This window comes from Pituophis catenifer, unplaced genomic scaffold (assembly GCF_029215685.1).
Source record: "Pituophis catenifer annectens isolate HBS135680 unplaced genomic scaffold, rPitCat1.0.hap2 SCAF_7, whole genome shotgun sequence".
NCBI classification, from domain to species: Eukaryota; Metazoa; Chordata; class Lepidosauria; order Squamata; family Colubridae; genus Pituophis; species Pituophis catenifer.
In genome coordinates, this window is record NW_027256887.1 from 22476772 (window position 1) to 22492177 (window position 15406).

Sequence of the window (15406 nt, forward strand, 5' to 3'; positions counted from 1 at the left end):
GGTTATCTGCAGATGTGATAAGAGCAGAAAAATAGTTGCATTTTGCCGCTTTTATCGCCACTAGGTAGGTCTTAATATGAGACCTCACCAGTGTTCGGTCAGATTCGGAATGGCTGATCCTCCAACCGCTCTCCAGTCTTTTCCGGCGCTTCATCTCCCTCAGCTCCTCAGAGAACCAATGAGCCAGGTAAACTCGATGACAGATCAGAGGCCGCAAAGGCACGACTCAGTCCAAAGCACCAGCGGCCGCCCTGTCCCAGGCGGCCACTAGCTCTTCAGCGGAGCCATGAGTCAGAGCCTCAGGAAATGGCCCAAGCTCCATCTGAAACCTATCAGGATCCATCAGGTGCCTGGGGCAGAACCACCTAGTCTGTTCCGCCTCCCTGCAGCGGGGTGTGGCGGTTAGAAAGTCAAGCCTAAGAAGGGAATGATCTGACCATGACAAGGGCTCAGTCACTATCTCCCCTATCTCAAGATCATTCATCCACTGACCAGAGACAAAAATCAAGTCCAGAGTGTGTCCTCCTATGTGAGTGGGTCCATGAATTAATTGAGTCAGGTCCATGGCTGTCATGGAAGCCATGAACTTCCGGGCCGCCTCAGATGCTTCACCAACAGATGGCAAGTTGAAGTCCCCCATGACCATAAGTCTGGGGGTCTCCACCGCCACTTCGGCAATCACGTTGAGCAGCTCGGGCAGGGCCGCTGACACATGGCAGGGAGCCAGGTACGTGATCAGCAAGCCCACCTGCCTCCCATGTCCCCACTTCACAAGAAGGGACTCACATCCTGGCCCAACCAGGTCTCCGTAATACCCACCAGGTCCGCCCCCCGCCTCCTGAACCAGATCACAAATGAGGGGGGCTTTATTTACCATGGACCTGGAGTTGCACAACATCAACCGAAGACCCGGGGCCTGAGGGCCTGCACAACCCGGGGAACGAGAAGAGCATTGAGGGCTGGGGCATGCCACCGCTCGCAAACAGCGGGGGTGTGCCCCCACGACAGGATACGGCCCCCTGCTCCCGCCATATCTGCCCCTCCCACCCACAGTACTGATGAAAAAACCCTCATTGGTACAAACTCTAGCCCCCTCTTCGACCCCCAATCCCGCACCCTCTAAGCCGTGTCCCCCAGCCCGACCAGACTCCTCCCCCGTGGGTTTACCCCCAAACCCGACAAACAACCCTCCCCCCTCCCAGACCCTCTTAAAATACGAGATAAAAATTTAGCTAAAAAACCCCACAACCCCCTCCTCGCTGCATGCCACCTCTCTGGGTTCCAAAACCCTTCATCGAGGTAGGCCCTCGATAGCGTAGAGGGTCAAATCTGCGAGAGGGGGGAATCTTGCAGACCAAGAAGTTCAGTCCTAGAGTACATCTGAGGGACTTTACAAATTTAACAAATTTCTCACTTGGCAACATAAATTTTGGGCTCAATTGTGGTTGTAAGTTGAGGACTACTTGTACATGAAATCCTAACACATCTGGAAAGAACCAACTTGAAGAAACAGCTCCAGATTTTATGCTTACACTAAAAAATCCTGAAATGGTTTATGTAGGATACATTGGACGCATTGAATGGATCTATTTATCTCAAATAGAAATTTCTCTCTCATTTGGTTTCTTTTTTGCCATGATCTCTCATTTTAGGCTGTTCTATAGGTGTTGTCAGCAATCTTATTAGGTAAAAATCATTCAAGTGAAGCCTAAGTTATTAAGACTGGCAAAAACCTGATTATCTGTCTTATTCAATAAAAACTGTTCTGCTGTCAGTTTGTTTTTAACCAGTTTTCCTTTTCTTTCTGAAAGAGCAAATTACTGCCCAAACATTTGATCCCTTAGAGAGGAAATAATCGTAAATAAAAAACGCAAACTAGACATGGCATGTTTACCTGGGTGCATTTCTATCATATTGTTGCTGTTGCTGTTATTGTAGCCATCGTCATCATCATCATCATCATATCATTTTGAAATATTGTCCATCAGGTGAAGGTTTAACTCACTCTTATCTTTATGCTATTATGCGGGGCTAATTATTCTCCATTTTGCAGACACAATGCAAGTCACTGGAATACATAAGCCATCATATGACATTTTAAATGATACTAAAGTTGTTTTAATATTGCACAAAGCAGGCCTAGCTTCTGAGGCATATTAAAAATTGTGTTTAGTTTTTATATTCATAACTGTCAGCACTTTCTACTCAAAATAATGTTCCTTTAATGGATCCCCTATTTATTTCAGGACTAAATCATTTGTCAAAACATTCACTGATAATGATAAATACAACATGATATCTTTGCTACAATATTTCAATATGAAACCATATGTTTTATGTTTCCTCTTGAAAGTATATTAAATATTTTTTTAAGTGAAATGTTTTTTAAATGCAAAACGTTTACCTATTAGTTACTTTTGCAATATTTTCATTTTCCTTTCAATATTATTTCATGCAGAAAAGATGAACTTCCCACTCAAAACAAGCTCATGGAAAATGGTAGGTGATTAAATAAACGTACCTGCAAAGAATAAATGAGAAAGAACTTTGGCAAGGGATGAGATGATCAGTAAACATAAAAGGAAAAATAGCTGTTGTTGTGCTGGATAAGAATATTTTTATTTTTTTTAATTTTAATTTACATATTTGTGTTATACCTGCCTAACTGCTCTCTGGAAGACTCAAGAAAACTAATAAAATGTAACAACAACAGCAGAATATAAAAAGTAAAGGTACAAATCAAAACCAGCAATGCATATGCCAAAGGTATCCATTATGGCAGTGTTTCTCAACCTTGGAAGCTTGAAGATGGGTGGACTTCAACTCCCAGAATCCCCCAGCCAGAAGTCCACCCATCTTCAAGCTTCCAAAGTTGAGAAACACTGCATTATGGGATTTCAGCTTGCATATAAATGAATATCCCTTCTTTTGGTTCAAGTTACACTGCTTTATTTGAGAGCTTTGCCCAATCTTTTGGTAAATCAGCACATTTACCAAAGTTGATAGCCCTTCTTTCCAAGAACAAGTGTGAAGAATAACAGCTTTACTGGTGTGGGCAATCGTATAGTGACCACAGGTAGTTTGAAGTTATAGTGGCATTGAAAAAAGTGACCTACAATTTGTCCTTGCATTTAGAACCATCACAACATCTCCACAGTCAGATGATCGAAGTGCTGCAGTTTGGTATTTATGACACTCGCACCATCCCAGGGTCATGTGATTGCCATTTGCAGCCTTCTCAGCTGGCTTCCAAGTAGCAAAATCAACAGGAAAAGCCAGATTTGCTTAACAATTGCATAGTTCCCTTAACTGCAGTGATTTGCTTAACAACCATTGCAAAAAAAGACTGTAAAATAGGGCATGTAACAACTGCTCTGCTTAGCAACACAAATCCTGATCCCAATAGTGGTCATAAATCAACGACTACAGTTAACATTTAAGAAGATCCTGAAGGCTTTAACAAGCAGGGAGAGGTTTTTGTTTCTGTTTTCCTGGATTTTAGAAATATCCATTGTCTTTTGGAATATATTTTAAGCCTATTTGGGCCATATTCAGCAATGCTCATCTATTTCCTAATTCAAAATGGCAGAAAATGACTGTGCTAATTTTCAGCTGTTTTGGTCACAGTGAACTCTGGAACTAGAAAGATGTAACAGTAGGATGCGTAGTCTTGTGTACAATACAGTTTTATGTGTATACTGCATACGTCTGTGGTATTGTGATGGAATGGGCATCTGCAGCAGCAAAGGGGGAGAATTTTGCTAACTTAGAACTTTCCCAGAAGAAGACCCGGTCAAGAGTCTGCACAATCCTGAGCTGAATAAAATATTGGACTTGATTGGATCTCACTGTCTCATATGTGGGCCTGAGACTAAGAGTGGTCACTCCTCAATGATTTGAAATTATAATGGACCTCCCTGAAGTTCCAATGGACACCACTGCCACTACTTCATGGACATGTGACTGCATTTCGGCTGCTCAGTGACTTGCATTGATGGCTGTTTGCAGTGTTCCATGGCCATTTGACTGTGTTTTGTAATGGTTTTGCCAAAAGTCAGTGCTTCCTTTTTTTTGGCAAAACTTGCCCATAGCGATCCTTTGGCTGACTTAACTACTGCAGTGTTTGCTTAATAACTGTGGTGATTGCTTTATGACCATCACATAAAAAGGTTGTAAAATTGGGTCAGTCTTGGGGGTCACTAGAGTTGTAACCATCATGACTTATGGCCATGATGGGCAGGCTCTATTACGGCCATAACTTGAGGACTACCTGTAATTTCCAATAATTTTCTCTGAAGTTCTTTGATAGCCCTGTTAGACTTCTCTTGAATCATTTCCACAATGCTTAATCTTTGGAATGATTTCTTGCATCTGATGATATGCAAAAAGTTTTAGGGCAAGCCAATGTTTCTCCCCTGTATTGCTAAATTTCCATTTAATTATATAAAAATGAACTTTTAGAGATTAATAACAAGGGTACATATAATATATTTTTATGTAATATATGTAAGGGTACGTATAATATATATAGGGTAATAAATTTAACTATATTCCCAAATATGAATTTAATAGCATTAATAATAATATAAACTATTATAACATTGTTCTGTTTTACAGATGAAATAATTGGAAGGTTTCTCAGATCTTTGCAGCAACAAGGAATTCCATTTTTAGCCATTTATACAGCAAAGCAACCATCACAGGTCAGTATTTCTCAAAAACCTGAAATATAAAATGCCGTGCTGCAATTTAATTCATTTGGCCATTAGTGATGTACAAAATGATCTGTTGATATCCAATCATGATTGTGCGAAAATAACTGCAGTTAATCCCAGTGATTCCTGTGGAAGGAGAATTTTAAAAACCAATGTATCAATGATCAATGATCATGTAATCAAAACCCCTCCCCTTTTATATATTGTTAATCATGTGACAAATGTAAAGGGACAGAGACCTCAAATCCTGAAGAAGTTTCTGATTACTTTAAATGAAGACTAGTTGATACAACAAAATCACTATACATCACTAATGGGGACATGGTTTAGTGAATTACTTTTTGCTGTAATGTACTTGTTTTTCACATTCCACAAGAGAACTGTGATTAAAATGGTATTGATTTAAAACAAAGGTTTAAAGCTTCAGCATTTTATTGCTTAAAAATATTGCCCCTCTTGTTAACAATCTGAAACTTGATGAACTCTATAAATGTGCCAGATTTCAAATCAATCTGATTAAAATGGCAACAGGTACAGCAAGTTCCGATTAGAGCACATAATATACTTCTGTCCAATAAAAACTATTAAAGTGTTTTATTAGGGGTTACTGTTGATGAAATCCTAAATTGTGCTTCTGAAGTTATTATTTCTCCCTGATTAAAGCTTGCAGCAGTTTCATTCTAGGAATAAAATATTGTTCTCTGAAGGTGCTATCTAGAGGCCTTTATGTGTAATATCTTCTGATGCGGTTTAGGAATGTCTCCTAATGAATATTATGTTAATGATAGCATAAATGAATGTTATGTTTGTGATAAAATGTGCAGTTGTGTCTCTTCTTTTTAATTCACCACCATTTATAGTGAGGAGCTGAACAATATTGGCAATGAATCAAAAGTAATCAAGGCAGGGTCTGTGTACAGAGGGGGTGAGGCAAAGACGAGTGATGAAATACCCATTGTGACATTGTGATACAAACATATCATTTATATGTTTACATGCAACTTATACAAGTAGAAAAAGACAATGATTTCATTGCAATGCAATAATGCACATTTTGGCATCAACATGTGTAGGAAGAGATGCCAAGGGGATGGTGATTGCCTTGTGGACCACAGAACCCCAAGAGAGTGATGTTAGTGGATGATGATAATTCTGCCTTCCTGCCTAAAAATAACTTGTGCAGACAAAGCTTTACATACCAGAACATGTCCGCTCTTTCAAACACAAGAATACTGTCTATTCTGTCTCTCTAATTGATTATTAATGTTGGGATGAAAGGATTGGTTTTGAGCTAAATCAGGGGTGTCAAACTCGTATCGTCATGGCGGCATCACGTGATGTATTGGGACTTTTTCCCCCTTTGCTAAACAAGGCGTGGCCGTGGCCATCACGTGATGCATCCGGGCCGCGGGTTTCACAGCCCTGAGCTAAATGGTCAGACCTGGGACCCAGAATTTACATCTTTCCTTTCTGTCAATTTCCTTTCTGTTAGTTATTCCCCAGTTGTAGAGATTAAAAAACAAAACAAATGATAGAAAGAAAAGATAGAAGCACTTTTGTGTGTGTGTGTGTGTGTGTGTGTGTGTGTGTGTGTGTGAGAGAGAGAGAGAGGGGGGGGGGGGGGAGGGAGGGAGGGAGGGATGTTGCCTGGAGAAGTCCTTGCAGTTTTCTTCGAAAGATTGTTCAGAAGATTGTCTCTTCCTAGGACGGAGAAAGAGTACTAAGTCCAAGGTCACCCAACTGGTTTTGTTTCTAAAGCGAGACTAGAACTTCTGGTCTCCCAGTTTCTAGCTTAACCACTATACCAAATTAGCTCTCTTCATTTATGGGTCAGTTGCTCAAATTAATGCTTGTTGTTTAATATATGCAGTTCATTTTGATTCCTGTTGTGGAATTATTCCTTAGATATACCATATAGGGCCCTGCAAAAAGCTAGATGAGCATTATATGTTGGATACTGAGATAACAACTGTATTTCTTTAATGTCACCTATTGGTTGCCATTTATTCCTATTGATTAGTTTGAATCTGTCACAAGTAAATGCCTTATTCTCCAATATGGAAACTGTATATACTCGGGGTATTAGGGGTTAATTTATTCTTCCTCCCTTAATATATTCATATGTAACCACTCCCATACTTTACTCCGCCTTGTGAATATAAAAGGAGCTGCATGCATCTCCTCCTTGCTTCTATCTGTGATTACTCAGTGAATATAGAATGCCTACTGTGAATAAACAGTGTTTTGTTTGAATACTTTATTCTTAAATCAATTATTGAGTCTGATCCTTAAAATTACGCAACAATCTGGTAGCAGAGGATGGTTGAATTGACTCAATAAAACTTTAGATATGCCTAAGAGAGAAAACTCCAGAAACAAAAGAGAAAGACCCAACACCAGGGCACACAGTAAAGAAATTGAAGCGGATCAAGAAATGATCGATGAATCCACAACTGCAATATCGAGAGAATCTGAAGACTGCACTACAGACAACGAGGAGATAATGGATGAAACTGATGACCAAGAAGAGAACGAAATAGAAAACAACGAACTCAGGTCAGAGATACTGAAACTCTTGAAAAGTCAAAAGGATGACGAAAATCTCATCGCGAACCTCCAAGACATAATAAAAAACAACGGAGCAGCGAGAGAGAAACACATCGCAACAGATGAACCTAAAGAATCAAAAATGGTGAGCGAATTACCTGTAGATAAGAATACAACAAAAAAGAAGACTAACAGTCCCACACAAAATTTTGAATGGCAGCCATCTTGGTTCCAACAGACCACTAAGATGAGCGAAGGAGAGCCAATCAGAAAGCAGAATTCAAAATATCTGGCGCGAAAAGCCTTACATGATGCAAAAAACAAAAAAGAGAAAATTTACTCTTCAGAAGAATCAGACACAGACATCGAAGAAACTTCAATAGAAATGCAAATAGAATCAGCAATGAAAACACTTTTTGCAACATTCGGTCCAAAATTAAGAATTACAAAAGAATCAACAAAAGCTAGCAATCGAGAAATAAAGAAAAGACAAGCAAGCAAGCAAACGTCTCAGAATCTACCCGCTTCTATCCAAACGACGAGAGCACCGACGCCTGAACCCAGAGAGCCCTGCAAATACCACCCCACGCCACAGACGATCCCAGGAACCAGCGATCTCAACAAGAATCATCTCAACAAAAAGAAACGAGCGCCTGCTGTCACCTGGACACCCAAGATCGAACCGGAGACTGATTCATCGGAAGAGGAACGCTACGAGGGAGCTGCAGCAGCGAGAACCTCTCCCGACAGCTCCAGAAGCGAAATGAGCAACACGCATGTGCAGACCTACGCAGACAACTACGGAGGACATGAAGAGCAGAGAGAGCCATTCAGACTCGTTGCAAGCATACCCACACCATTCTGCAACTATCAACACTTGCAAGATCACGGACTACCTCCAGTTGTAAGTAATGAATCTAACAGTATTGGGAATTTGCCCAATGATTTCCCAAAACTGAGAATAGATGGTATTAATTTGCAGGAATGGTGTCAACAACTTCAGGTTGTTTTTCTAAAAGAAAACTTATTATTCTTTATTACTAACCCCCCCAAAAGACCTTGGACTCTAAAATTGGAATGCCTACACCACAGAGCATTTTACTTATTAATATCCAGTATATCTCCTGCTATGTACCATAGTATTAAGCACGATTTGACTGTCTCAGAAATTATTCAATGCATGTTTAAATTGTTTCATAGTGAAAGTGTAGCGACTACTACAAGGATGTCTAAAGATTTCTTCTCAGCTAGGATAAAGCCAGGGGTTACTATAAGTGAACATTTAATATCTTTAAACAAAATCAGAGCAGAGCTGCATTTAAGGGGAGAAATAATTTCAGATCAAACAATGAAGAGTGTTATCATTAACTCATTAGACCCATCATGGGATAACTATATATTACATTTAGACACAATTAATTTAGGATACTTATCCATAGAGAATTTATCAAATAAGCTAATAGCTGAAGATAATTCAAGAAGGAGTCGCTGTAATAACCACATAGAACAGAGACAATATAAGAGAGTAGCATTCCAAGAAAAATATCGTGAATCAATTGTATGCCACAACTGTGGGTCTAAAGAACACTGTAGAAGAGATTGTCCTAAATTCCTTAGAGAAAGGCAAAAAACTGACTATAGAAGTAGATACCACAACAGACAATCATCCATTGATAGACATAGATATAGAAGCTCACCCAACTATAGAGAACATAGAGGGGGCAGGGATAATTCAAAAGATAGAAGGTCTGGTTCACTAAATGGATTAAACAAACATAATACATCTAACATACAACAGTCAGGGGACAATGATTGGCTCATTGATTCTGGGGCCACTAATCACACTACACATAACAAAAGTATATTATCTTCATTTATAGAAGATAAATTTGTAATCAAAGTAGCTAATCAAGAAAAAGTCCAAGTTATTGGTAGAGGAAATGTAAACTTACCCGGTCTAGGAAAAATAGAGGGGGTATTACTAATACCAGAAATACCTCATAACATACTTAGTGCAATAAAACTAAGTAGAGACTCTGACATAAATATAGTATTCTCAAAAGGAAAAGCAACACTAGAGAAAAACAAAACAAGCTTAGGTAGTGTGATTATCAAAGGAGGTCTACCATATTTAATCATAAAAGAAAGATGGTTACACAACATTGATTCCAACATGGATGATAACAATGACATAGATAATGGAGACAATAGCAATAGTGATAATGAGGAACATGAAACAATTCATAGTCACAAAGACACATCTATTAATGACACATCCAATAACAAAAAACCTACAATTGGAAAACCAATCCACGATGAATGTGCGCATATTTTACATAGGAAATTAGGGCATGCTAGTTTTCCTGTAGTACAAAAGATGATTGAACATGCTGAAGGTGTTAAAATAAAAAATTGTAAAAACTATTTGGAATGCTCAGTATGTAAGTCCACAAAACTCAGAACTAGCCCCAAACCAAGAAAGGCAACAAGATCAACTAATCAAATTTTTGATTTGGTACATATGGATTTGGTTGGTCCATTAACACCATCAATCACGTATAGAAAACGATACTTTTTGACTATTGTAGATGACTATAGTTGTTACGGATTTGTCTACACTTTAAAACACAAAGATGAAACCTTTCAGAAATTTAAAGAGTTTTACAAACGTGTAGAAACACAACATAATATTAAAATAAAACAAATCATGACAGATAGGGGATCTGAATTCATGTCAAAAGAATTCTCCCAATGGCTAAAAAACAAAGGGATGCTACATTTCACGTCTAGCCCTTTCTCTGCATTTCAAAATGGAGTAGTAGAGAGAAAGAACTCGACATTACAAACCATGATTAGATGCACATTAGAAGATGCTGGCTTAGGAAAACAATTCTGGTCAGAAGCATTACAATATTCCAATTATACACAAAATAGAACTTGGTCCAGCATTATAAACAAGACACCATATGAATTAATGTACAGTAGAAAACCCAAAATAGCACACATGCACATATTTGGAGTCACAGCGGATGTACACATACCAAAACAATTGAGGTGTAAAGGAGAGAACGTGTCCAGAAGACTTAGATTCATGGGATACGAAACAGGCACAAAAGGGTACAGATTTATTGATAACAATAACAAATTTATAATTTCTAGAACAGCTGTATTTCATGAACAGGCCAACTGGTCTAAAATACATCTTAATGAAATATTCCCAATCACAAATTCAAACACTGAACATCAAGATAAAATAGATAGAGAAGAATGCAATCACAACACACATAGAAACAAAAATAAAACATGGACAAACAGTCAACACAGAATAAAGACAGATTCGTTAACAAAAAAGGAGGCAAGATACTTACATGATAACGATAGTAAACCAGAAAAAACAATCAGATGTAACAGAAATCAAGTGCCAAGCAAATACAAAGATTACGTAATGTATATGGATAGTGAAACATCAACGCCAAACACATACGAGGAAGTATTAAAGCTTCCCACTGAAGAAAGAAGAAAATGGGAATTAGCCATGACCAAGGAGATGGACAGTTTACGAGAGTTAAATGTATTCACTCCTACACCTGCACCTAAAGATAAAACTATTATAGGCACCAGGTGGATATACAAAATTAAAAATCTAGAAGAAGGCAACACATTATACAAAGCTAGATTAGTTGCACAAGGTTATGCTCAAAAATATCCTGAGGATTACACAGACACATACTCTCCCACAGTAAGAACTGAGAGTGTCAAAACAGCTTTAGTTATAGCATCAGCACTTAACCTTGATGTATTCCAATATGACATACAGACTGCATATCTACACGCAAAACTTGATAAAGAGATATATGTAAGAGCACCTCATAGTCAATACACAAACAAAAATGAAACGTGGTTATTAAATAAAAGTTTGTACGGATTAAAACAATCTGGCAAACGCTGGTATGAATGTTTAGTCAAAGTACTCAGAACTATGAATTTCAATGCTACTACTGCTGACAACTGTTTTTTTGTCAAAAAGGAGGGTGACTCATTAGAATTTGTGTTAATTTATGTGGATGATATTTTGTATATAGGTAAACATAAAGAAAAAAGAGACACATTTGTAACAAAACTAAATGAACATTTTTCTTTAAAATCATTAGGGAAGGTAAATAAATATCTTGGAGTTCAAATCAGTAAAACCAAAAAAGGATTCAAACTTTCTCAGAAAGATAAGATTATAGAACTCCTAAACAAGTGTAATTTAAATAATGCTAAGCCTTGTGACACTCCCATGCAAACTGATTTCTTAAGGAACATAGATGAATCATCCCCTGAATTTAAGGATAATACACTCTACAGATCAGTTATTGGTTCCCTTTTATATATTTCTAATTGGACTAGACCTGATATTGCTTTGCCCCTCAATTTGTTATCCAGGTACGTCAGCAAACCCTTAATGTATCATTGAGAAGCTGTTAAAAGAATATTAAGGTACTTAAAGCACAGCTTAGACTTCTGTTTATTATTGGAACCCAATAATGTCAAAGAGCCCATCCTCACCTGTTACGCCGATGCGGATTGGGCAGGTGATACCATATGTAGAAAAAGCACATCAGGTTATATATTTTTTCTTAACGATTGTCCAGTTTACTGGTACACTGGAAAACAGGATTTAGTAGCCACTTCAACAACTGAGGCAGAATATGTTTGTTTGTCTAAAGCCTCCAACAATCTTGTATGGTTTAATGATTTATTGTCAAATACTTGGAAGAAACCTTCATTACCATTTATCATACACGAAGATAACAAAGCTGCTATTGAGATATCTAGGTCTGATGCTATTGGTCAAAAATCCAGACATATAGATATAAAATTCAAGCACGTGAGACAATTATCTCAAGATGGATTTATCAAAGCAGTTCACTGCGAAACATCAGAGCAAATAGCTGACATATTGACAAAGCCTTTGCCTTCTAAACAACACAAATATTTAACTTCCAAATTGCAAGTTTTGTATTGTTCTGAATCTGAATGTAATTATTGTTGTATATCGAATCGGCATTTAGAGGGGGATTTGTCACAAGTAAATGCCTTATTCTCCAATATGGAAACTGTATATACTCGGGGTATTAGGGGTTAATTTATTCTTCCTCCCTTAATATATTCATATGTAACCACTCCCATACTTTACTCCACCTTGTGAATATAAAAGGAGCTGCATGCATCTCCTCCTTGCTTCTAGCTGCGATTACTCAGTGAATATAGAATGCCTACTGTAAATAAACAGTGTTTTGTTTGAATACTTTATTCTTAAATCAATTATTGAGTCTGATCCTTAAAATTACGCAACAGAATCATATAATTTAAATGGAAGTGACATTTTATTAAATGCCCATATAGTTATGTAGCAGTGTCTCTGACTCACTTACATTCAGGCTACCTTCTATTGGAAAGTCATCAAACTGTAAAGAAGGGGGAAGAAACTATCGTATACAGTATTTCAGTCTTGCAGAAATTGAAGCAGGTACCACATTGCCTTTATTCACAGGGTCAATGGGACTGTGATGTTTCTCACTTCCTATCACACCAACCTCTCTTTTAGGATTGTCTGATATTTTTTAAATAAGTCTATGTGTTTGCCTAAAATGAACCACGCTTGCTCAAGAAACAACTTCCTAGTCCCTCATTGTATCCACCTGAAGGCTGAGAGAAGCAAATTTGTACCTCTTCATTTTGAAGCAGTGCCAGAAAGTTCACTGTTGTCTTTGCTCAACAATTCAATTCCTCACTTTAATTGCTATTCATCCCTTCCTTTAAACATTAACATTTGCATTTTCCCCTTGCAAAGCTCAACTAGGTCTGGAACCTTTTGAAAGGGCAATCCTCTTGCTTTCTCAGTATATTGCTAATGGAATACTTTTATCCTATTCAATGTGCTGAAAATCAGCATGTCTGATCAGGCAATGAATTATGGGTAAAAGAACTACTGCCAGTTCACCAAAGAAATAGAGGAACAGCCAATGGAGAACACCCCAAATCTTTGTGGAAGCTGACAGACCAACATTCCCTGTTATTACACTTAATTTTTGTGCTTTCATCAGTGATTTTTCTGCTTCACACACATATTGCACAAGGCCACAGCAGGAAAAAACAGAGATGGCCTAACAGTTGGCCTAATCTCATTTCTGTAGTAGCTCTAGCTCCAAGTCTGCAAGAAAGGATTTCAGGTTAACCATATTTTCCAAGAGCAGAAGATAGCATTGAGGGGGCCACCACTCCAAATAACTAAGTTTCATAAGGCATGGAAAAACAGCCTTTCTTCCAAGGTTCCAGGTTCATGTTGGATATGCCAACCATGTTTCCAGGTTCATGTTGAATATGCCAACAAACTGGCTGTGTTCTATAGGAGTTGTCCACAGGTTTTAAAAAAGTAAAAATGGTAGCCATAATGATGTGGCTGAAGCTCTGCCTGATTTTTATGTGCATCTTACACATAATAAACGCTTTCAATCACACTATTGTAGCCACCATTTGACATTTTCAACCATAGCTGGTTTGGGGTTAATGTGGCTGATTAAAAAAAAAAAAACTTGCACTTTTAAAATTGTAATGCTCTTCAAAATGCTGATCTGTTGATCAACAAAAAAATAGTAAAGGATACCAAAACAGGCATTTTTGGTACCCTTCACTATCTTGTTTAATCCATCCTACCGATGACTTAGCAACCAACTCAACAAGAAGATTCCTTCTAACAGTGTAGCTAATTTTAGGAGTTCCAAAAGACAGTGGAGAAATAGAATTTAAATCTTTTTTGACTAAAGGTACTCCATGTTTCTAATCTGTATTATGGTTGGAGAGATCAAGGACAAATGGAGATGGACAGATGTAAAACTGCCAGTCAACACAACTGACAGGATGACAAGAAATGGGTTATATCTATTGAAACGTTAGTTTGAGCTTTCAATCTTCTTTCTTTGTGAAACTTGAACCAACATAACATTGACTTAACTCTGGTCTTAGATTAGTAGATAATTTATTGTTGATTTTAAAGAATCATTACTGAATATTGTTAGTTCAATCCTGAGATAGTGAAATGGCTTATGGTAGAAAAAAAAAGAATTAAGGTTTTTAATGGAGTTTTGAAAAATGGGCTAATCTTCACATTTTGCTTTAGCAAGATATGGAAACTGACAGGAGGAAAGTAATAAGATGAGCTAGGGGGTCTTTTTACTGACAAGGTTATCTGGCTGCTTTTAAATCAAGATAGATAGCTTATAATGTCCTCTAATAGCTGTATGGGAGATAGACTGCATCTAATTTGTTTAAATACTGGGAAGAGGATTGTTAATTTATTTCACAGTATTATATGGTCCTTTCCAAATGCGGACAGTAATTAACTAGGCAAACCTTTCCCAATCTTGTGCTTTCATAAGATGCACTCACAATGCATCTGGAAGGTAGGAAGTATAAGAAAATCACAATGAATACTGAAATCTTCAAAGTCACTGAATTATATCTTTTGCATTGGCGGGTAATACTTGTGTACATTTCAAAAGGACTGAAGTTCATTTGGGACCTGCATTCAGTGGTGTGGAGTCAAAATAGCTGAGATTGATCTGGCCTGTAAAGTAATTGTTGCAATTGATCCGGGTGATTAAAAAGCCTGGCCTGATGCGGACAACCTGATTGCTATAGAGAGGAAGGATTTTAAACAGATATATTAAAGAAAAGGCAGGGAAGATTATTTTGCTTTATGGATTCTGTTGTGTGATTAAGGCTGCTGTGATCAATGTGATTATCAATAGCCCCTTGGTATAGCTATTGAAATTTGAGCTATGTCATTTCACAATTAGTGTAGACATTTCAAAGCAGGCTAGTAGTTCTCTTAATCGTTCTCTCTGTCTTAAGTCTTCCTGTAAGTACAGTATTGCTTATATAGTTTGGAATATGATCAGGGGTGGGTTCTAAATTTTTTTACTACCGGTTCTGTGGGTGTGGCTTATTTTGTGGGTGTGGCTTGGAGGTCATGTGACTAGGTGGGCGTGGCTAGCTGGTCAGAATCATTTCTGGAAGGTCCTCGCACTTACGACCAGTCCTCGCACTTACGATCCGACTCATTTGTTTGCTTTTAACACTGATCAGCTGTAGGACGG

At 37.9% G+C, this 15406-nt stretch overlaps 1 protein-coding gene across 1 annotated transcript in view; it reads left to right on the forward strand.

Moving 5' to 3' along the window:
- The window catches only part of LOC139319704 (V-type proton ATPase subunit S1-like), a 72707-nt gene that overhangs the window by 34743 nt on the left and 22558 nt on the right, over positions 1 to 15406 (forward strand). Inside the window, exons 5-6 of the mRNA XM_070947670.1 lie at positions 2459 to 2499; positions 4618 to 4703. Coding sequence (XP_070803771.1) covers positions 2459 to 2499; positions 4618 to 4703 — 127 coding nt within the window. The remainder of the gene's footprint in view (positions 1 to 2458; positions 2500 to 4617; positions 4704 to 15406) is intronic.